This window comes from Cajanus cajan, chromosome 8 (assembly GCF_000230855.2).
Source record: "Cajanus cajan strain Asha chromosome 8, NIPB_CcT2T_4, whole genome shotgun sequence".
Classification (NCBI taxonomy): Eukaryota; Viridiplantae; Streptophyta; class Magnoliopsida; order Fabales; family Fabaceae; genus Cajanus; species Cajanus cajan.
Window position 1 is genome coordinate 54612749 of NC_138524.1, and position 25239 is coordinate 54637987.

A 25239-nucleotide genomic window follows, 5' to 3' on the forward strand; every position below is an offset into this window, starting at 1 on the left:
ACTAACCATCCCATGTACAATGTGTTCTCCTACACGCCTTGCATCATCGCCATTGTTAGGGTTTCGAGGTAGAGGATGTGGGTGTGTAGGCATTGGGTGTGAGTGATGTGGCGGGTGTGGAAGAGAGAGTTGAATAGGGGTTAGGGTTTTGCAAGGAGGCTAGCTTCATCTGCCATAAAACTTAGATTTTTATGCTAAGTCTTTAAGATTATTGTCCATTGCTATCCATCTTTAGAATCGATCATAAATAAAAGTCTTCTTTTTATCTAAATAATTATATAATTGTAAAAATAAAAATAATTTAATATGTTGTGATAACACTATCCTTAAATATTTATCCACGTGATATATAAGTTTTTTGAGATATAATACGTCCTTGCGAATAATAATTAGACTAATAGAACTAGTAAGTTTTTAAATGAGAATAATTTATAAAGTATGAAAAGGAGATGTGTGAGAGATACTCTCAAAACATTGAGAATATTATGTTTATATTGAAGAGAAATTGTTTCTCAATATCATTTTTGATTAATTCATAAGAAAAAATACAATCAATTTTTGAAGATCGGGTCAAAATATAAGATAAATTAATTCTAAAGAATATATTTATTTAATAAAATAAAATTAATTTAATTTTTTTTGAGATTATAATTAAATAAACATATTAATCTTTTTGAAATATTACTAAAAAAATACAATATAATTCAGAAAAATAATAATTAAAAATAAAGTAGCAGTATTAAACTAATTTAATTTATAGACCAGAAAAAATATTGTACACCACATGATTAATTTAGCCATTTTAGTTTCGTTAATTGGAAATAACTAATAACTATATTTGATCCATTCATAATTCAGAGAAATAGTAATTAAAATAATAGACAGGGAAAATAAGAGATAGCCTCCAGCGACTCCACTGGGGATCGAACCCAGAATCTCTGGTTCCGTAGACCAGCGCCTTATCCATTGGGCCATGGAGTCAGTGCTCGATTAGTTGACATCAAGTATTTTAACAGTTATTTAGTTTTGTCTAATGTTTATTTCCTTTCTACTACGCACCACACACGCTGCTGGTTAAGTTTGAGGACAATTAAAAGTTCATAAATTTCAATATAAAGTATAATATTAATTTAACTCAAATTGTTTTTATAATATACTAGTTGATTAAGATATTATATCTCTATATTTTATTAATAAAAATATTTAAAAATTATTAATATTTATTAGATTAACTGGTACTGTAATTAATTTTTAAACTTTAAAGTCTCAAGCTTAAGTTTTGTATTTATAAAGATAGTTAATTTTTTTGTTATTTTATATTATTTAAAAATTTAAAGATAAAATTATCTAAAAATGTGTACACCGAATAAGATTATCGTCTTTATATATGTATAGATAAATTTTTAATATTATTCATAATTAAATTATAAAAATTAAAATTAAAGTATATTTTATAATATATATATATATATATATATATATATATATATTAGAATTATTATTCAGAATTTTATTTTAGTATATTGTGAATAATTTTTTTTACTTAAATAACATTTTAGTCCTTATAAAATAGGGTAATTTTGTTTTTAGTTTTTTAAATTCGTTCTTGTAATTTTTTCATTTTCATCTTTATCATCATATTAACAATTAAATCTAATGAAAAAATTAAAAAAAAAATTAAAGGGGTATAAATTAAAAAAATCAAGAAAATTATAGAGATCAAAATAGAAAAGGACCAAAACAAAAACAACTAAAATTTGAGAGAAACAAAATGAAAACCTTTCATTTTTGTGTTGCTACGTTGTTTTTTATGCGTTTGAAAATTTTAAGGATTAAAGAAATCTTAGAATTTTAGATGTTTAGAGTTATTCTATGTTGAGGTCAAAGTTGACCAAGAACTGTGGAAGATATATAAGGTTTTTAGAGAATTTGAACATCTTAAGTTCATCTCTCTGAGTTTTAGGAAAAAGTTTTAGAGAGACAAGTTTTATAACCAAGGAAAACCTTCTCTTCTTCTGAATTGACAAGATCATCCAAATCCTTCCTTGGAGTAGAATTTTTATAGCTAGAGTAAAGATTCGAGCTGAGGAGCTAAGAATTAGAAATAGAAGTTGTCATATGACGAGTTTCGAAGGTTGTCATTCTTCCCTTTTCCCTTGATTTTTGGAGTGATTAAGGTATGGAAAGCTTATAGATTGTTTCTTTTGTGTTATATGCATTGATTTCTATGTTGTCTTGCCCCTTTAGGGGCAATTTGAGTTGTGTTGATGAAGTTGAAGTTGAATACTAGGTTTTGTTAAAAAACTTGTTTCCTACAATTTGATTTATTGAGTTGTTCAATGGTTACATATGTTGTGTTTCCTTTAATTTTTAAGTTATATGAAGTATGTATAAGATGAATTTCAAGTTGCATATGTGAATCATGAAGTATGGTGTATGGATTTGAAGTGAAACGATGAGTTTTCTTCAATGAAAACCCTATTCTCCTAGCGAGATGATGTGGCACCCAACACGTTCATAGCTAAAGAATAACTATCCAAAATAAAGGTCTCACTTAGGGCGTTGCCTAGTGAGAGAATGATTTTGATGGAAGACCATCCTTAGAGCTTCATGTGAGACCCATCACTAGGCCCATGGTTAGGAGATTGGAAAAGGATAGGGGAGCTAATACCCCTAAAAACATGCTTCTCATATTGATCATCCTCCTAAGCCTTGTTAGCATAAACTTTATTCCTATTTTACCCTTGTATTTTGGGTATCTTAGACATAGGATTTATTTTTCTTTTGTATTTCTCATTTTACCCTTGTATTATAGGGAGCTTTAGATCATAGGTTTTTAATTTTGGGCTAAGGTATTTAATTAGGGAGCTAGATGCATTTTTGGTGGTGTTTGGACCTATTTTTGGACTTAGAAAGGCTTAGGCCCAAGTGGAGGGCAAAGGTTGCATGGTCTTATCATGCACCTAGATGTAGCCTAACTAAACCCAAAGATTCCATCCTTGGCCACCAAGTTGCATCTAGGGTTAATTTGGGTTTCATTTGGTGTGCATTTGGCATTGTAAATTTTGGCCAATGCAACCCTAGATGTCTCCCACTCCTATAAATACCCTAGGCACCACGCCTTGTAAATACTTTGGATTATATGATATTAAGTGAGCATCTTTATGCCTCAAAATCTCATCCTTAGTCACTAGGTTAATTCGGCTAACCTACTTCATTCTCCACCCTTGGAGAGTGAAACCCTAGAGTGGCCTCCATCTTCATCTTGGAGTGAACAAACCAACCTCGAGCGCCAAACACCTCACGCCTAAATCCTCACCATCTTCACGCCCAAAACCACTTCCACCCCAAACGTCTCCATTTCTTGTCCTTTGGTGAACCTAGATCCTTGGGCAAGATGACCCTCTTCAAGACGTCATAAACAACCATGGAAGGGAGGTCTCTATCACCTAGTGAGAGAACCTATAAGGGGTTTGCTAGCTCAACAAGCTCTAGTCCACCTAGCGACAAGCTTCATAGGAGTTTGTTTGCCCAACGAGCTAAAGCCCTCCTAACAAAGAAATCTGTAACACCCCAATTTTCAAAATGGTTATTATTATTATTAGATGGTATTTGGTCATAATTATTTTAATAATTATAGAGGAATATTATTTTGTACGTTTTAAATAATTATTATTTTGGACAATTATTTTGTACGTATTAAATAAGTATTTTTATTAGCATTTTTAAATAAATATTTATATGTTTTAAGAAATGTTGATTTTATATGATATTTTGTTATTGAAATTATATTATTATATTTAGGGTCAGAAATATATTATTATTATAGAGAAAAAATATTTTATAATATACATGTATTTATTTTATTTAATTATTTTGAGGAAAATTAGAAGTGGGTTAGAAGAGAAGGAAAATGGGTTGGGTTGACCCAGTCCAATGGATTAATTTTAAGAAAGGAGTCAGGTGGTGTTAACCCTATCTGCCTCATTTGCGTTCTGAAGGGTTAGGGAAAAAAAAGAGGAGAAACAAAGAGCTCTAAGGAAGAGTACTCAAGAACGATCTTAGATCACACCAAGACCATTCATCTTCTGCTCATCCAGGTACGGGGGAGATGGGTTTCTTCATATGTGAATATAGGGGTGTTCGGGTAGTGAGGGCAATCCCTAAGTCCCTCTAGGAACTCTATTTAAAATTCTGAACGATTATCTGTGCAATCGATGTTCTAAATTCTTAATTCATTTGGAAGAACTTATTTCTTGAATTGTCTTTGAATTCCATTGGGGCTTTCTTGTTAATTCTTTATCCTTAAATTTGATGACTTGAATTTTATGTGTTAAGAAGAGTTTAGATTTTTTTTTGTAAAACCAATGGAAACCAATTTTTGAGGCTTGAGATGTGTATGGATTGATTTGGAACGTATGAAGAATATAAATGGAGTTAAACTGAACCAACGGGGTGTAGAAGTAGTGAAAATTGGTAAAAACCTTGTTGGAACTCGTAAAACGCAGGTTTAATTTCACAAAGGGGAGTCTGGGCAGAGATTTGGGCGCTCAGCGCCAGTTTTGGGCGTCGGGCGTCGGGACCCCGACATACGTTTGTAATTTTGCGATATCTTTCTGTGTAGTTATCCAAATCGAGTGCCGTTTGTTTTGTTAGAAACTAGACATCTGGGGCTATCATTTAGACACAAGAATCGTGTAAAAATATTAATATTTGATCAAGTTATGTGAGTTTAAATTTGAGCCTTCCAATCTGTGTGCGAACCACAACATCAATTTTTGTGAGGCCTGAATGGTAACCTAAACGACTTTATTAGGATTTGTGTTCTTCATGAAAGTTGTAGATATTGATGTTAGGATTCTAATGGAGTTGGGATCACTTAGAAAGGATATGTATATCTCGAGTTATGGTTAAATTATTAACTGAATGTCATAGATATTGTGATGTGTGTGAAGAATTATGTGAAATTTGTGGTCTATGATGTTGATAACTTAATGATAGGTACCTAGCATGTGAGGATGATATTGCATGGATTGTTATTGACATGTGATGATGTTATATAATGGAGATGCATTAATTATGAGTTACGTGGGATGCATGAGTTGCATGAGACTTATGAGTTGCATGTGGTGCTTGAGAAGCCAGACGTGGCTATATTGCATTGGACCCTGGGCCCAGAGAGGGGTTGAGACAGGGGGGACCATGACGGGAGGCATTCCATGCGTGGGCCGTTGGGTGTTTAACTGCGCAGCTCACTGGCCACAGAGGGTTTAACGGTTGGTGGATTGCCTTTGCACGAGCCGCTGGGTGTTTAACCGTGCAACATACCGGCCCTGGGAGGGTGTGAGAACGGTATGCCTGCATTGACAACAACTAAGGGAATTGACGAGGTACGCCCATTGTGCGGAGTGCCAAGTTGAGACTCTTAGGAGAGGAGATGTGTATGAGCATATAGTGAGCATGTGTATGAAAGCTTGTATGATTGAAAAAAAATGAGGTTTGGTAATTATATGAGATGTATTTGTTGTTTATAGTTAATGATGATATTTTGGTGCACGGTGTGGGGTGGGAGTTGGGTAGCTCTATGTTCATATATGATGTTATCTATCTCTCACCGTCCTGTTTTTATGTGGTTTTCTTTTAGGTGAAGATGAAGGCACTCATAGTGTTGAGTTCTAAAGGGAAAGGGTTCTGCTCTGATAGGATGTGACATTGGGGCATGAATTTAGGATGCTTTAGTTATGAATTGTTATTTGTCGTTTGAGGAGACTTATTTTTAGGAGTTTTATATTCACCTTATATTTGTAAATTCTGGATCCCTTTCATTTTTCTTTAGAGACCTTGATAATTTTCTTTTAAGAGTAAAACTTTATTATTATTATTATTATTATTATTTCTATTTATTTCAAGACTTGTGAACCTATGAGTTTTTATTAAAATATGTGGACCCTTCTTGATGTTATATTTATTGAATTATTCTTATTGTTGTTACTTATCTATTATGGGGTAGAAGGGTGTCACAAAATCCACAAAGTACGTGTTTTCTTTGCTGAATGAGAGTAACATCACCCAACGAGAAGTTCTATTGGGTTGTTACAAAAATAATAAAAATTTGAGAAGATCAAAATAAAATTAACTAAAATTAAAAGGATTATAGGGACTAAATATTTATGATTCAAATTTATAAAGTTTAAATGAGCTAATACAACTTCATAAAATTTAAATGGACAAATGCATTAATGGTAAAAAAAAGTTTATAAAAATTAAAAGTACAACTTCATAAAAGTCATATAATGAAACATTCACCTTTAAAAATCTAAAAAAAAAAATGTAACAAATAATTAGAAGAAAAAAACATAAAATAAGGTAAAGATAACAAAATGAGTCAAAACAGGTGAACATGAAATAATAAAAAGTTCAGATGAAGAATGAAAAAAATTATAATAACATTCTTTCTATGTCATATCAATATCTCTTATCTTATGGATTATGTAAAAAAAATATTTTTCATGCTTATGTGTTACTACTCATTTGGACATCTCTAGTATATTTTATGTTTTATTCTTATTGCTTTTTATTTATTATATTTTCTTCATAACTTGAAAGTGATTATAACTTTATTGGGTGACTTCCGTAAAGTTTAACATTATTTTTAGATGATCATTAACAAATTTTTTTTTTTTATACTTTTTATAAGTGTAAATCAAAGTTTAAAATTTATAAATTTAGCTTAAATAGGAGTTAGTCCCTTTGAAATAAAATTATATTAATTTTAATACTCTTAATTCTAATTAGTGTTTAATTATCTTAATTTTAATTATGTTTATTTTAATCATTCTTAATTTTAGTTATTTTTATTTTAGTCTTTTTTATTTTGGTCCATGTAATATTCCTGCATTTCTATTGTGGTCCCTATTTTTTTATACTTGTTTTCCATTAAATTTAAGGGTTAATCTAAAGGAAAGAATGAAAATAAAAAAGAAAAACTTTACAGGAAAAAATGATTTTATTATAAAAGACTAAAATAAAAAATCTCTATTTTACCATGACTAAAAATTTGTCTGAGGTTTTTTTTATTACAAAATACATAAATTTTAAAAGAATCATTTAAAAAATTAATCAGATCTTATAATTCATTAGTTTGTTAGTTAGTTATTTCAGTTATCTCCTTCGAACATATTTGGGACAATTTTTTTTTCACCTTTTCAACTGTTTTATGGATTTTTTTTTAATTAGTACAATGTTTCAAAAAAAAAAAAGAAATTTATAAAAAATCATTTTAAAAAAAATTTAAAAAGTTTTTTAACACCATTTAAATATATATATATATATATATATATAAAATATAAAAAGTTATTTTGTGACATCATTATAGTTTAATTATTTTGAAAAGTTTTTTCTGAAGAATTTTTTTTAATTTAAAAAATGATTATTTTAAAATCATTTTTCAAAAAATTTAGATAAAAAAAAATTAATTCTGATTATAATTAATTATGAAATAAGTTTTTTTTTACAACTATTCCATACATATTTTTCTTATACAATATTCTCCCATTATTTGATTTCAATATTTCGTAACAAATTGATCCATTATTTCAGTTCTTATTTTCTTGATTTTGTTAAGTGAAATTAAACTTATTTTTTAAGTAAGATCTCAAAATCAAAATTTGTAATTGAAAAGAAAAATATATGTTTAAGAGAAAAGCACAATTAAAGGTTCATATAAAAAATAAGACATAATTAAAAATGGTCAAATAAAATTTCTAAAACAAATAATTATCAATAAAATTAATAGAAAAACAAAGGAAAGGAGAGGAAAATGATATTTGAATAAATGTTTCTTAATTTCTTGTTTCTGAAAGTACAGCTACAAGGCCAATATATACACAACAAAAGTACTTGTACTATCCGTACCGCTATGCCGAGTTCCAGCTCGGCATCACAGCGCAGGACGACCTCAGATACGCACCTCGGATACGCGCATGGCGACCTCGGCCAAGACGAGGTCTGCTACCTAAATAGGTCATAACTGATCTCAGGCCCAAGGCCCAACAAAACCCTAATCCACACAAAGGTACGTGCATTACTTATCCGAGACTCATACACCCACAAACACTAACTTTGACATCGGAGTCTCTTTTGCAGGTACCACCCCCATCTTGAAGCATCAACGTACCAGTGAAAGAGGCTCACCGATCTTACTTGGCGGATCATCTCTACAGCAGATCTCCGGTAAGAACATTTGGCGCCCACCGTGGGGCTCGAACCCACGACCACAAGGTTAAGATCGGTACCACGCATCGACGAACAGGTCAGCCCATGACGTCAGCAATGCTCCTGCCCACGTCACGGGAAATCAAGCGACCTTCCGCCGTCATCCTTTTGTGGATGGCATCATGGAAACACCTCTCCCTTTTTGGTGGAAGCCTCTCCACATCGACCGTTACGACGACACGACAGATCCGGACGAGCACATCGACCTGTATATTACGCAGGTAAACCTTTACACTAATGATGATGTTATTCTGTGTAGGGTTTTTCCAATCTCGCTCAAGGGGGCTGCACTCAACTGGTATACCCAGTTACCTGCTGAGTCGATTGACAACTTCGGCACCTTGGTAAGGCGATTCACGGCGCAGTATGCCACGAGTCGCCCTCACCAAGTCACCTCCACCGCCTTGGCCAGTCTCCGGGCGACGATGAATCACTGAGGGCGTTCATGGAGCGCTTTGCCAGCATCTCGGTGAAGATTCGGAACCTGAACCCCGAGGTCGCACTACACTCCATGCTCATGGCGTTGAAGCCAGGACCTTTCGTCGACAGCCTTTACCGACGACCTCCTCCCGACATAGACGAGCTCCGAGCTCGCGCTGCTGGGTACATCCAGATGGAGGAGCATGCCGAGTTCCACAAGGCAATTCGCGAGAAACCACAAGGAAAGCAAGACCAAGGTCATGCCACGAACATTTAAAGTTGGCGACTTTGTTTGGCGATTACGGGGAGAAGCAAGAACAGACCCCTCCAAAGGAAAATTCGGAACTTGGAATGCCACCCACCTCAAATTTTATTTCTCTTAACTTGTAAATTTAGGTGATGTACTCTTTTTCCTCCTCAGCCTTTTTTCCCACTAAAGAAAAGGGTTTTTGGCCAAGGAAGGTTTTAACGAGGCATACCTCATAAATAAATCAACAAAGAAACTCCATTCCCATACATTTTCGGTATTGGAACATTAACCATGACGACTTGCCAAGGTCAAGTTCGAACCTTGATGTTAAGGTCGAGTTCGAACCTTGATGTTAAGGTCGAGTTCGAACCTTCAAATACAAATTACGTTGCCAAGGTCGAGTTCGAACCTTGATGTTAAGGTCGAGTTCGAACCTTCAAATACAAATTACGTTGCCAAGGTCGAGTTCGAACCTTGATGTTAAGGTCGAGTTCGAACCTTCAAATACCAATTACGTTGCCAAGGTCGAATTCGAACATTGATGCCAAGGTCGAGTTCGAACCTTGATGCCAAGGTTGAGTTCAAACCTTGATGCCAAGGTCGAGTTCGAACCTTGTTATGCCAAGGTCAAGTCCGAACCTTGAGACTACATTTTCTTAACCAAGGTCGAGTTCGAACCTTGATATGCCAAGGTCGAGTCCGAACCTTGAGATCACATTTTCTTAACCAAGGTCGAGCTCGAACCTTGAAGATCACATCTACTTAACAAGGTCGAATTTGAACCTTCAAACAACAAATTTGGGAGCTCCTTAGAAGCCCCTTTGCTCTTACATCACTCGGTGCTTGGGGGGCAAGTGTACTGGCCAGCCGAGTTGTCGACTTGTCCCTCACCAATCTACTGACTCGGTCAAAGGTTTACCAGCCTAACCAAGCAGTAACTCATTATTGCCGAGCTCCTCAGCTCGACCATAAAACATGGACATCGGAACACCACATCGGCCCAAAGAGGCCACGTCATCAAACAAATAAAAATACAATCTTGTCACCGCGTCGCCCACGCGTTATGGGAATGAGGTGACGGTTATGACACATGGTGTCATGACAGATAGGCATACGCGAAGAGTCACGACCCCTTGTCGAGCCTGGTCTTAACTCCTCGACCTACGGTCTTCGGAGCTCGGGGGGCTAGTGTACTATCCGTACCGCTATGCCGAGCTCCAGCTTGGCATCACAGCGCAAGACGACCTAGGATACGCACCTTGAACACGCGCTGGGCGACCTCGGCCAAGACAAGGTCCGCTACCTAAATAGGTCATAACTGATCTCAGGCCCAAGGCCCAACAAAACCCTAATCCACACAAAGGTACGTGCATTACTTATACAAGACTCATACACCCACAAACACTAACTTTGGCATCAGAGTCTCTTTTGCAGGTACCACCCCCATCTTGAAGCATCAACGTACCAGTGAAAGAGACTCACCGATCTTACTTGGCGGATCATCTCTACAGCAGATCTCCGGTAAGAACAGTACTAAATAAAGAAACGGACAAAATATACTAAATGTAGAAACGAACAAAATATGCTAATAGAATTGGTACGAAAAAGGTATAGGAGAGCAATACTATGACAAGGTTCACTACAACACTACCACCGTAAAGATATAGCAATTTCAAAATTTGTATTGACTGAGTATCCGTTTCCCTTGATATCCCCTTGATGGAATCATGCTTTGGAGTGCAAGAGGTGACATACTCAAAGATTCAAGAGGAGTTGGTTAGACATGAAGGTTTGGGCCAGTCAGGGCCCAATGGGCCTGGTGGGCCTGGGAAGGCCCAAGTGGAACTTTTCATGGGCCATATTTTGTTATAGCTATTTTTTTTTGTATACATTATGTTAATATAGGTATCATATATTTTTGGTCTTGTATTTTGGACCACATAGAGTAGCATTTTAGGTTTTAGGCTTGTTGGGCCTAATTTTGGACTTCATGGGCCTTTGGGCTTTTGGTACCCAATATTGGGCTCTTGGTACCCAATATTGGGCTCATTTTCATTCTTGTAATTTTTCCTTTCCATTGTATTTGTTGGACCAATTTATTTAGGTCATTAGAATAGGAAAATACAAGGAATACTAAAGTAGGCTAAGTAGGTTAAATTAGGTTTAATTTGGAAGCCATTTAAGTTACATTTGAGTCACATGTTTTGCACCTTTGGTGGCTGAACATGTGACCTCAAATTAACCCTAAATGACACTCCAAATTACACTTAGATGCACCTTAGGTACCTGAATTTTCAGAGTAGCACATGGGAGCCAAAATTTGAATTCAAATTTCAAATTTGAATTCAAATTTTGGGCGCCACATGTCATCTTTTGATTTAGGCGCCCAAAGAGTGCAAAACCGTGCTTACTTAAGTGTTCTTTCACATTTTTTTATTCACTTTTGAATATATGAGGTTATGAATTTACTTCAGCCATTTCGAAAGTCACCGAAATCCCAAGAGAGAGCTATAGAGAGTGCCTTCATAGTTTCTTAGGAAAAACCTAGTTTCCTTCACTATCCCTTGAGGCTTGAGCTTGGATACTTCCCTCTAAGGCTTTGGCCTTCCATCCGAGAGTTCTTCTTATCCTAAGGTGTTGATACAATCGGTTTATCTCCATTGAAGTTGATCCGAACTTAGAAGGAGCTTTGGAGGAGTTACAAATCTTCACTTCTCCTACTCTTTCCATCACCCCTCAAGTTGGGGGATCCACTACTAAAAAATTGTAAAATAACGACCGAAATTAGCGATCAAAATTTATCAATCGCTATTTAGCGACTGATTTAGCGACCGATTATGAATAATCAAAATAGCGACTGATTTAGTGACCAAAATAAGTCGTCGCTAGAAAATCAGTCGCTAATTCAGTCTCTAAATAAAAAATTTTGATTTTTTTAGCGACGAAATTAAATTCGGTCACTATTTCGGTCGCTAAATTAGAAATTTTAATTTTTTTAGCGATGAAATTTAATTCGATCGCTAAATATTAGTTAAATTTAGTGACGAAATTAAATTCAGTCGCTAAATAGTAGTTAAATTTAACGAAGGAATTGAATTCGGTCGCTAAATTTAACTAATATTTTAGCGACCAAATTGAATTCGATCGCTAAATAAGAAATTTTGATTTTTTTAGCATCAGAATTAAATTCGGTCGCTAAATATTAGTTAAAATTAGTGACGGAATTGAATTCTGTCGCTAAATTAGCAATTTTGATTTTTTTAGCGAGGAAATTGAATTCGGTCGCTAAATATTTGTTAAAATTATCGACGAAATTGAATTCGATCGCTAAATCAGAAAATTTGATTTTTTTAGCAACGAAATTAAATTCGGTCGCTAAATATTAGTTAAAATTAGCGAGGAATTGAAATCGGTCGCTAAATCAGAAATTTTGATTTTTTTTACGATTGAATTTTTAGGCAGTTTTTAATTGGAGTATATGAATTTTTTAAAATTTCTTATTTATTTTGATCCATATTTATAATATATATTTCTAACTTATGATAACTTTATTTTTAAATAAATTTTTATATTTAAATTTTATTGATAGAAGAGATGTGATATCTTAAGGAAAAAAAAATTATAACATCCTCTCTGTTTCTAATTGGAAGACTACAAATGTATTTTCTTAACCACTAGTATTTCTTTATTGTTCTTTGATAAAATTGATTATTTTAAATTATTTAACTAGAATCTTATTAATAATTTACTATATGATTTTAATATTTTTGTATAACTAATATCTGATTTTAAACTTGGTATGAAAATATTATGATATAACAAGATAAGATTTTAAATTAGTATTTTATTAATTGTTGATAATTAGAAAATAAAACAAGGATAAATACTTTTTTTGAATTTTATATCTTAGATTTAAGATGAATAAATATATTAAGTTAATTAATAATTTATTTAAAATGTTAAAATTTAATTTATAAAATAATATTTTAAAAGAGAAAGGGTTATAATAACATCGGTGTAACTTTTACTAAGTATTACATCGCTCAATAACTTTAGATTAAATGTGAATTTATAAATTCAACCGTTAGATTGAAAGTTTTTTACTCTTAGATCATATATAGAAAATCTTATATGAATTCAAGATGATTTGATACTTCATTCTTGTAAAACAAAATTGACGTAATATGTACATTTCAAATAAAATATGAGCACTTTGATTAGTTTTAAGTTGTTGTTCAATTTTAACAAAAATTGATATAAACATATAAAGTGATATGAACTTTCAATCTAACGGTTGGATTTACAAAATTCACATTTAATATAAAGTTATTGAGCGTTATAATACTTAGTAAAAGTTATACTAGTGTTATTATAACCCTTCTCATTTTAAAATATATAAATTATTACTTAAACTTTTAAATTTATAATAAATAATTTAAATTGTATCATAAAATTAATTTTAAATAGAAATAAGTAGATTGTTAATTATAAAAGTGAGTATATATATAAATAAAGATTATTTAAATATAATATAGTTATTATTATTAGTAATATAATTATTATATATATTATTATATATTTATAACGGTCCAGATACACCAAAATGATAAGGATCCAAAGATAATATAAGTATGAGATTGGATAGTTGAGGATGACTCAAATGAATTTATTTGTACTACTTATACTAACAACATGCATCTGCTTTTCGGTAGCTTATCTCATAAGAACTTTACAGTTATGCATTCTTGGAGTAATATAGGGATGAGTGACCTTCTGGAAAGTTTCACAAAACTTGTGTAATTAAGGACAAAACATGCTAAAAAGTTAAGTGTTGTGAAATAAAATCCTTAAGAGGCCAAATATGAATGGTTCGTAGCGACCAAATTTGCGACGTCTATAAAATTTAATAAAATAAAAAATAAATATTTAGCGACCGATTTATTCAGTCACTAATTTGGTCTCATACACTTCAGCGACCAAAATTATTGCAACCATTTTGCGACCGAAAATTTTTTCGTCGCTAAATAGCTTAGCAACCAGGGTTTTAGCGACTGATTAAATTCGGTCGCTAATTCGGTCGCTAAGGTAAATAACTACCGATTTTAGCAATTTAGCGACCGATTTTGGTGGTCGCTAAATTGCATATCTTTTTTAGTGGGAGTAGATGTTGAGGAGATCTAGCTTGGGGACTAGAAACGAAACTATTGGGGGCTCAAGGCTTTGATATAAATGTCAACAAGTTGCCAAGAAGAAGAAATAGGCAACAATCTTATCAGCCCATGTTGAGTCTTTTCTTTAACAATGTGACAGTCCAATTCAATATGCTTTGTACATTCATGAAATATAGGATTGACAATTATATGTAGTGTAGATTGGTTGTCACAATATAGCAAGGCTAGAATTTTGAAAGGAATTTGATGGTCTCGCAAGAGAAAGGTTAGCCATTGAATCTCACAGGTCACAACTGCCATGGCTCTAGACTCTACTTCACAAGAACTTCTAGAGACTATGTTTTTCTTCTTTGACTTTCATGAAATGAGTGAAGAATCAAGGTACACAATGTATCCAGTAATGGATCGTTTGATGTCAAGACAATAGGCCCAATCATTGTCACTATATGCCTTCAGTTTAAGGGTAGGATCAGATGGAAAAAACAATCCCAGACCTGGTGCATTTTTTATATAACAAAGAATTCTTAGAACAACATTATAGTGGGTTGTTGTTGGCTTGGAATGAAATTGTGGAAGATGATGCACTAAATAAGTTATATCTAGTCACGTGTTTGTAAGGTAAATGAGTCTTCCTATGAGACATCTATAGGCAAGAGGATCATTAAACAATTCTCCTGAGTCTGTTGAAAGTTTTTTGGCATTGTCAATTGGTGTAGATGCTACTTTGCATCCCAAAAGCCCTACTTCAGTCAATAACTCCAATGCATATTTTTTCTGGTTTATCAAAATTCTCAGTCTAGTTCATGTCACCTCAAAACCAAGAAAAAAGCGTAACTCCCCCACATCTTTGATCCGGAAGGAAGCATTCAAAGCTTACTTAATTTGCGCTATTTCTTGGTTATCATTTGCTGTCAGAATTATGTCATCTATGTACACCAAAATTGTTGTGAAAGAATCATTAGATGACTTAATAAACAGAGAATAATCATGCACGAACTGTGCATAACCTACAAAGAGAAGGAAGGAGGAGAGTATAGGGAACGATTCCTTGCTAGCTTGTTTAAGGCCATACAATGCCTTTCGGAGCTTACATACTTGCCCTGGTGAAACAATGTCCAAGCTAGGAGGAGCTACCATGTATACCTCTTCCTTTAATTCACCATGTAAGAAGGAATTATTGATATCTAACTGTCTTAGCTTCCAATTTAGCATAGAAGTAAGAGACAAAAGCAACCTTATAATGGTCATTTTGGCCACAGGTGAAAAGGTATCTAGATAGTTTATCCCTTCAGTTTGAGTATACCCATTTGCTACTAAACGAGCCTTATGTCTTTCTATTGTCCCATTGCCCTGTATTTGACTTTGAAGACCCATTTACAACCAATTAGAACCTTTCCTTTTGGTAGATCTGTGACAATCCATGTTTAATTAGCATCAAGGGCCGGTAACTCAGCCTGAATAGCACCCTTCCAACAGTCATGAGTGATAGCTTCAATATAGTTCCTGGGTTCAACTTGTGAAGACAAAGACATGGCAAATGTTCTATAACATGCAAATAAATGCTTGTATGACAACATAGAGGAAATTGGATAAAGAACCTTAGAAGATGAATTGGAGATTGTTCTGATATTACAATAATAATTCTTTAAATAACCAAGAGGCCTTCTTATTCTGGTGTTAGGGTGAGGAGGTGTGGTGGCTATAAGAAGGTTTGATTCTTTTGAATTTTGTACGATGGATGCATGATTGGTTGGAAGCAAGGATGTTTGTGGTGTTGGAGTCGTGTCAGAATCAGGGGCTGCCTAATATCAGTGGGAGTTTGAACTTGAAGGTCATGGATCATGGGAGTTGGATGGTGAATATTATGGTTTTCACTGTTTGGTAAAGGACATCTGTTAATTTGATTACCTATAGCTTCTAATTTGCAATATGGAAATACACTCTCATAAAAAAATTACATTTTTGGAAACAAATAACTCTCTAGTGTGAATGTTCAATAAAAGGTACCTTTTGTACCTGTCTTATATCCTAAAAAACACATTTGCAAACTCTAGGATCAAACTTGGTTCTATTAATAATTAAGGTGCTAGCAAAAAAAATTGAACCAAAAACCTTTAGTTGAGAAAAAAATTGGTTCAACTTTATGCAAAATCTTATGTGGAGAAGAAAAACTCAAAGCTGGTGTAGGCAACATATGATTTTGAGTCAAAAAGACACTTCCAAAGTAGTTGACAACAACTTTATTTCCATTTGGAAATGTGACATGTATGGGTTTAATTTGATGATATGATGCAAAATGGGAAAGACAAAAACAAATTTGATTAATGGCTCCACTATCTAGTATTTGATACACCCCAAGGAAATAGGAAGAAAGAGTTGAGAATTAAGGGAGCACCATCGTGGGAAACATATTTTGTTATCTCATGATTAATTTTATTTTATCTTTAAGTTATGTTTATCAAGTAGTTATTTTGAATCTACAATTTAAATTATTATCGTAGTTATCTAATGCATAAAAATATGATGTTAGTTACATGTACACTTTTAAATAAGACCATTATGTGGAATTTGAGGAATAGAGGAATATGAATTATGTTTGAAAGAATTTATTCTCTTGTGGAGTTTCGGCTTGACTCAAATAAAGTTCAACATTGGTGTTTTCATCGAGTACCCATGGCTGACGACACGAGACTTAGCAAGATAGAAAGTCAGTTGGCTCGCATTGAGAGTGACATGCGGCTTGATAAGGAACAACGCATAAGCTTTCAAGAGCGCATCGAATCTTAATTATCAAAGATGATGACTATGATTGAGAAGAACACCCCCCGTAAAAATGACAATGAAGATGGTCCTCGCCATTCTTTGCCTAATGGTCAGCCTTCTTCTTCTACTGCTTGCATATCTCACAAGGACCTCAAGCACGACCTCCCCTTGTTCAACGACAACGATATGGATGATTGGATTTTTCGCTTAGAAGAATACTTTGATATTATTGGAATTCCCTTGGAGCAACGGATTAAATATGCTAGTTTCCACATGGTAGACCTAACTTATGCATGGTATAAATGGCTAATTCGGAACAACTATACCCAAGATTGGCTAGTCTTTGTTGATGCGCTCTACAAACGCTTTAGCACAAATCTCTACACCAATCCTCAAGAGGCTCTCAAAGAGTTGAAATAACAAGGCATAGTGGTTGATTATCAAAATCAATTTGAGGCTCTTTCCACTAGAGTCATGGGTTTGTTAGATCAATGGCTCATCAATTTTTTTGTGGCAGGTTTGAATGACTACTTGAAGTGTCAACTACGATTGGCCAAACCAATATCCTACCATGAGGCAGTTGCCCTAGCCCGTCTTCATGAACAAAACCATGCAGCCTTACGACATTCCTTGAAACCACCCTTCTCCCTCTCCCTCTACACTACCAACCAACTGCCCCAAAAGCCTCTAACCACCTCCACCACATCCCTCAACCCATACTAAACCTCTCAACCCACCACCCCTTTCACTTACACACACACACACCACACACCACTCCAGCACCCACCAAACTTCCTACAAACGTTTTACAACAGTAGAATTACGAGAGAGGTGTCATCAAGGGCTTTTCTATTATTATGATGAAAAATAAAACCCCTCACACAAATTCCAAGATAAGTGTTATGTCCTCTTAGCTCCCAAAGATTTGCAAGACGTGTCACACATTGTCAGATGACACAACCATGGATGGCATAACCAAAGACAATGCAACCATGCCAGAGATTAGTTTCAACGCTCTCTCGGGGGAATATAGTCCTCGCACATTGCGTTTGAAGGGCTCCTACTAAGGACACACCATCAATATTTTGGTGGATAGTGGAAGTTCATTAAATTTCATTAAGCCTTAGGTGGCGCAACTCTTGAGCATACCTTCCACTGCAATCTCACCCTTCAAAGTAATTATGGGCAGTGGCGATTTCTTATGGTGCAACACTTTTAGTTCTAATATTCTCATCTAATACAAGGAGTTTCTTTTCCAATTGATATATATCATTTAGCAATTTTTGGCACCGATTTGGTCTTTGGCTTGTCATGGTTATAAGGCTTGGGTCGAGTATTGATCGACTACAACCTTTTGACAATGGAATTCATGTATCACGGAACTCTTACTATCTTGCATGTGGAGCATTTGTTATACCCAAACTCGCTAAAAAATAGTGGTATACAAAAGATGCTCCTTCATGATGATATTTCTTCTGTTTATGCCATGTAACATCTACAAGAAGATCAACCCAATGTCACTCATGAACTTCCTGATGTTGTACAATAATTGGTGACTGAATTTGCAGCAATTTTTCAAGAGCCAAAGGGGTTACCTCTTGTTCGGGGTATTGCTCATCAAATTCCTTTGCAACAAGATACCAAACCAGTCCAAGTTCACCCATATAAATATTTGCATTTCGAAAAGGTAGAGATTGAGCGTTTAGTGGTTGAAATGCACCAATCAAGCATCATTTGTGATAACACTGGCCTTTTTTCTTTTCAAGTGCTTTTGGTGAAGAAGAAAGATGATTCCTAGCGTTTTTGTATTGACTATCATGCTCTCAACGCGATTATAGTTCGTGATTTATTTCCAATTCCTACTATTGAAGAGATTTTGGACGAGTTAAATGGGGCAGTGATTTTTACCAAACTTGATTTATGCTCGGGATTTCATCAAATTCACATGGCTGAAGGTTATGTCCACAATACAGCTTTTCACACTCATAATGGACATTATAAATTTTTGGTAATGCCATTTGGTCTCACTAATGCTCCAGCTACTTTCCAGGCAATAACGAATCAAATTTTAAAACCTTTTCTTAGTCAATTTGTTGCTATTTTCTTTAACGATATTTTGATCTATAGCAAGTGCTTGGAGGATCACATTCATCACCTTCATATGGTTTTGACAACCTTACAAAACCATTCTCTCTTTGCTAAGCTCTCTAAATGTATTTTTTTTTAAAATCAGTACACTACTTGGGTTATGTTGTGTCTGTAAAGGGAGTTCAAGTTGATGCTACTAAAATAGCAGCCATTGTCTTTTGGCCATTACCCCACAATGTTAAGCAATTACGTGGGTTCTTGGGCATCACTAGATATTACCGTCGTTTTGTAAAGGGATATGCCACTATGACATACCCTCTTACTGATATGTTGAAATAGGATTATTTTCATTAGACACTAGAGGCAAAATTGGCATTCAAGACACTCAAGCATGCACTCACATCAACCCCTATCCTTGCTCTTCCTAATTTTTCCACTACATTTGAGGTTGATACTGATGCAAGCACACAAGGCATTGGAGCAATTTTATCCCTACATGACCATCCTTTGGCATTTTTTTTAGTAAGAAGCTCTCTCCCTAGATGACCAAAGCATCCACATATGTGCGTGAACTTTATGCCATCACATAGGCAGTCGCAAGATAGAGGCACTACTTGTTGGGGGAAAAATCACCATAAAAACAGATCATAAGAGTTTGAAAGAATTGATGTCACAAGTGATTCAAACACTAGAACAACAATATTAGCTCACCAAACTCTTGGGGTACGACTTTGATATTGTTTAACGTGCAGGAAACACCAATTCTGTTACAGATTCCTTATCTCGATTGCCAGCTACTCACTACCATATTTATATCCAAGTGGAAAATGTCATCATATCTAAATTACGCAAAGCCAATGCATTAGTGCCAAAACTACTCAAGTATCATGAGCTACAGCGCCGTGATCAACTTTCCCCTGGGTTTTGTTTACAAAATGGTCTCCTATTTTATCAATTTTGCATGTACATCCCAAAGGATTCTCCTATTATTGAGAAAGTGCTACATGCATTTCACTCTACCCCATAAAGAGGACATAGAGGAACCTTGAAAACATATAAAAGGGTTGCAGAGCAATTTTATTGGACGGGCATGAAGCAATCTGTGGAAAAATATGTGACTGCATGCATTACTTGCCAATAGACAAAGTACATGACCACCAAGACCCCGGGCCTTCTTCAGCCTTTACCAATTCCTACTGCCCCATGGGCTGAGATTTCCATGGACTTCATTATGAGTCTTCCTTCTTCTCATAGTTATACAATAATCTTTGTTGTGGTGGATCGGTGATAAAAAATGCCCAGTTCTATCCTCTCAAGCCTAGTTTCACAGCTAAAGTAGTGGCTAATATTTTCTTAGACTCAATAGTAAAGCTCCATAGCCTTCCCCGAGGCATCATCTCTGACAGGGACCTAATTTTTTTAAGTGCTTTTTGGCGTCAACTCATGCTCTTTGGTAGAACTGAACTCCATTGTTCCACCATTTACCACCCACAAAGTGATAATACCTCCGTGCCTTCACTTTTGATCATTTGAACTAGTGGCACACTCACCTTTCGTGGGCTGAGTTATGTTATAATACAACTTTTCACACTGCAATAGGGATGACTCCTCATCAGGCATTATATGGCTCCAACCCAAGATTATTGCCTACTTACGCCCCAGGCATAGCATTTGTGGATGAAGTTGATTTAACTTTGGTAGACCGCCAAGAAATTCAACAACAGCTACAAGCCAACCTGATTAGAGCACAATGTTGCATGCAAAAGTATGCCAATTCTAAGCACATGGACAAGAGCTTTGAAGTGGACCAATGGGTGTGGGCTAAGTTCCACGCTTATCGCCAACAATCTGCAGCTCGAAGGCTTAACTTTAAGCTTTCCAAGCGATACTTTGGACCTTTCCGTATCATGGAATGCATCGGCCAGGTCACATACAAGTTGGACCTACCACAACAGCAAGATCCATCCAGTTTTACATGTTTCCTTGCTTAAAGCATACAAAGGTCCTATCCCTCCTACAATAGTGGTTTGCGATAACAACTCTCCACCAAGCACACTACCTACACCTCAAGCTATCATCCCAGAATGCAACGTTACTACCTCGGAGCTGGGAGACCAATACCAAGTTCTAGTGTAATGGGACAGGAAGCCACATAAAGAAGCTACTTGGGAGTCATGGGATCTATTGGTTGAACTTTATACCTAGGCAGCCCTTGAGGACAAGGTCTTTTTCCATGGGAGGGGTACTGATACACCCCAAGGAAATAGGAAGAAAGAGCCAAGAATTAAAGGAGCACCATCATGGGCAACATATTTTGTTATCTCATGATTAATTTTATTTTATCTTTAAGTCAGGTTTATCAAGTAGTTATTTTGATTCTACAATTTAAATTATTATCGTAGTTATCTAGTGCATAGAAATAAGATGTTAGTTACATGCACACTTTTAAATAAGACCATTATGTGGACTATGAGGAACAGAGGAATATGAATTATGTTTGAGAGAATTTCTTCTCTTTTGGAGTTCCGGGCTTGACTCAAATAAAGCTCATCAGTATCCATGTGCTAAAAGAAGGAAAGATTTTACTAGTATGTGTAGTTGAACCAGAAGAGGTAGAAGCTACCGAGACTTGATTGGAAACATGACTGCTATTGGAGACTTTTGACTGCTGGAAAAGTGTTATTAGGCCTTGATACTGCTCTTCGGTGAAACCAAACTGTTGTTGACCAAAGCTTGCATTTCTTCTCCTGCCAAAACCAGAAGGCCATATCCTTTACCTTTTTTATTTCTTCTACTAGCAATTGCCATGACCCTGAATTGCTCCATTGTTTCGTTGAACATTTGTCTCTTCTGCTAAACAACTAGGGAAAAGACACGATTCAAAGGGGGTAATGGGTCCATTAGCATGATTTGGGACTTCATAATCGAATAGCCATCATTCAACCCTCGAAGAAACTTGATTACTTGGTCTTGAGTTTTATATTTGCCAATGTTAACAAGAGCATTACAAGAGCACTTAATGGCATAGGTACAAATAGGCAATGAACAAAAAACCTCTAGTTCATCCCAAAGAGTTTTTAGTTTAGTGAAATAATTAGTGTCACTCATCTCCCTTTGCTTTAGAGGTGTGATTGTGTCTTGAAGACTTGTAATTCGAAACAAATCTCCTTGAGAAAACCTCTCTTCAAGATCTGACCAGATGCTTGAAGCAGTGTCTCTCCATATGACACTGTGAGCTATAAATGGTGAAAGGGATCGCAGAAGCCATGACACAACCATCATGTTTACTCTCTCTTAGGCTGGATATATAACACTGGTGCAAGCTGGAGCTAAAATGGTCCCATTGACGAAACCAAGCTTATTTTTGGAGACCAAACTATTGCAAAATGATCGTGGCCATTAATGATATTTTGGGTCATTAAGAATAGCAGAAACAAGAATCAGCGATGGATTTTTTGATGGGTGAAGATAATATGGTGAAGAAGGATCTTGAGATGGATCAATATGCATCATAGAATGTAGCAAACCAGAGCTCTAATACCATAATAGAAAAACATAGGAAAAGAGAGGAAAATGATATTTGAAGAAATGTTTCTTAATTTGTTGTCTTTGAAAGTAGAGCTACAGGACCAATATATACACACAACAAAAGTACTAAATAAAGAAATGAACAAAATATACTAAATGAAGAAACGCACAAAATATGCTGACAGAATTGACACAAAAAAGGTATAGGAAAGCACTGTTATGATAAGGTCCACTACAACACTATCACTGTAAACATATAGCAATTTTAGAATTTGTATCGACTAAGCTTCCTTCTAGCTGGCGAGTATCCATTTCCTTTGATAAAAATTGAAAGATACTTTATACTAATAACTTTTTTTAAAAAAAAGAAAATCTTAAATGGAATTGTTAGAATTTGTGGATTAGATACAAGTGCTCAAATTAAATCTAAAGGCGGAAGAAACATTAGTAAATAGTGGAGATAAAATTTACCTAAAGAGCACTATCATTCTTTCTTAATATGTTTTTATATTTCTTAAATTTAAAATAAATTTATTTTTAATTTTTTAAATTTAAAATTAGTCTTTTAATTTTTATAATTTTAAAGTTTCTAATTTTATTCCTTATATTTAAATTTATTTAAAAATTTATTAAATATTATCATATAAAACTTACCTATTATTAGATCTATTTACGATAATATCACATTAAATCTAACTAATACTAAATAATTGTCTATACTTCAAATATATTATTAAAGAAATAAAAATAATTTTTTTAAATTATAAGAACTGAAAATAATATTTTTAAATTTAAAAGATAAAAACAAATTTATTTTAAATTTTAAAAAACTAAAAATATATTTAATTCATTTTTTTATTTTTTATTTTTATATCCGGATGCAACGTGATTTGTCAGAGTCATTTCCCTCGCGTTATGTGTGTGTCTCGTGTTCATATGCCAACTAGTATGAACCTCACTGAAGTGGTCATGTCATGGTCATCAAAATGGACCCTCACTTTTAAAAAAAAATTAGTAATAAGAGATTTTTCTTTTTTAAATGATTTTTTATTTAGCTGATTGATGATGGGCGTTTGTCATAGTTTTTTACTTCCTTAAAATACTGGATGCACTATTGAGTAATTTATTCAAAAATACAATTTTAAAGTTGGATTAAGAAATATATAACGTTGTATAACATACTAATACATCATTCAGTTCAAAAGAAAAAATGTTGGTAAAATTATCATATAAAGTTATAATATTAATAAATACAAGAAAACGACAATGATGAAACAAGTTATGTGTGTGTGCTTGCAAGTATGTAAATAAGAGGTCAATAATAATTTTACTAGAATGAAAATATGAAATGAATACTTATTTAATCCGTCTTTGATTGTATTGTATATATTTATGATATAAATGTTTTAGTGATATAAAAATTGCAGGCATTCAAAGAAAGGAAAACAACTAAGATAAAGTAACACTACACAAGAAAACAAGATAATCACAAATCAACTTGCGTAGTTTGCACCACATGCTATCAGAAAAGGACGAAAAAACGCACCAAAATACACTATTCCCCTTGTCATGCATGGAACCTGTAACACCGTACATTTGATTAATAATTAATAATTTATTCATTTAATTATTATTATGAGTAGTTGTTTAATTGTTGTGAAATTTTAAGGATTTAAAAATTCTAATGAGTAATGTTAGTTAAGTGTTATTTTTAGATGAGGTTAAAGTGACCGGTTAGGAGAAAATATATAAAGTTTTTTTTAAGATTTAAACTTCATAAATTTATTTCATAAGAAAACTTGAGAGAAACTAGAGAAATGAGCTCTCAAGTCAGAATTTCATTCTTCTTCTTCTTCGTCCTAAAGTGAAGGATTCTTGCTGGAGTCAGTAATAACTAAAATTGAGAAACAAAGCTTTGGAAGTCGAGGATTGGAGAATTGGTGGTTTTGTACAAAGTTGGCTCGGAATGGTCTCATTCTTCATGTTCTACCTTTATTCTAGTTGATTTAGAGGTAAGGGTGGTTATAACTTAAATTTTTGATGAATTGTTTGAGTTGTATAGTGCTTGAATTCACTAAAATTGTTGTTGTGTTGATGATTGTGAGGTAGAACTCTAATATTATGGGTTTTTGGTGTTTCTTGAACATGTTGAAGAGAAATTGGTGATTTTAGTCATATGTTGGTTGCATGTGGTTTTTCTGGTTGGAATTGAAGTGCTTGTGAAATGTATGTATGGTTTCATGAATTGCATGTTAGTAATTTGCCGAGGTTCAAGTGGATTGAACCAAAATGTGAATTTGCTAAGTATAGAAATCACCATCGTGTCGGGTGTAACTTTATGGCATTAAACATGATGCATGCTAAAGGCTCTTTACCTCATTAACACCGAGCGCGAGATTGGTAACGTCAGGCATGTGTTAGCAAAGAACTCTTTAACTTGGTCATGTTGGGCATAGGTTGAGGGGTGTTAGATGTGGTTGCCTTGAAGGCTTTCTAACTTGGTGATGTGAACTCCAATTTTAGTGGCACCAAGTGGGATCAAGGTAGTAGCTCTTTCCCTAGACAACGTTGGGCGTAGGTTGAATGGCATTAGGTGTGAGTTAGGTTGAGGTTTTTTGCCTAAATGAGGCTAGGTGTGGGTTTAGTCATGCTAAGTGTGATTGAAACGAGTTCTCTGCCTCATTCACGTCGTGCACATGTAGTTTGGCATCTGGAGTAGGCAAGCTAGGGGCTTTTTGCCTAATG

The 25239-nt window shown here is 34.4% G+C and overlaps 1 protein-coding gene and 1 non-coding gene across 2 annotated transcripts; both read right to left on the bottom strand.

Moving 5' to 3' along the window:
- Window positions 1-908: 908 nt before the first annotated feature.
- TRNAR-ACG (transfer RNA arginine (anticodon ACG)) lies at window positions 909-981 on the bottom strand. The gene has a single exon. It is a non-coding gene; the product is annotated as a tRNA-Arg (tRNA).
- A 13491-nt stretch (window positions 982-14472) lies between these two features.
- Window positions 14473-15489, bottom strand: LOC145950559 (uncharacterized). The gene is made up of 3 exons (XM_083061658.1): window positions 15211-15489; window positions 14757-14889; window positions 14473-14609 (listed from the first exon to the last, which is right to left on the bottom strand). The coding sequence occupies exons 1-3, from the start codon at window positions 15487-15489 to the stop codon at window positions 14473-14475; spliced, it is 549 nt and encodes a 182-aa protein (XP_082917784.1).
- Window positions 15490-25239: the final 9750 nt, after the last annotated feature.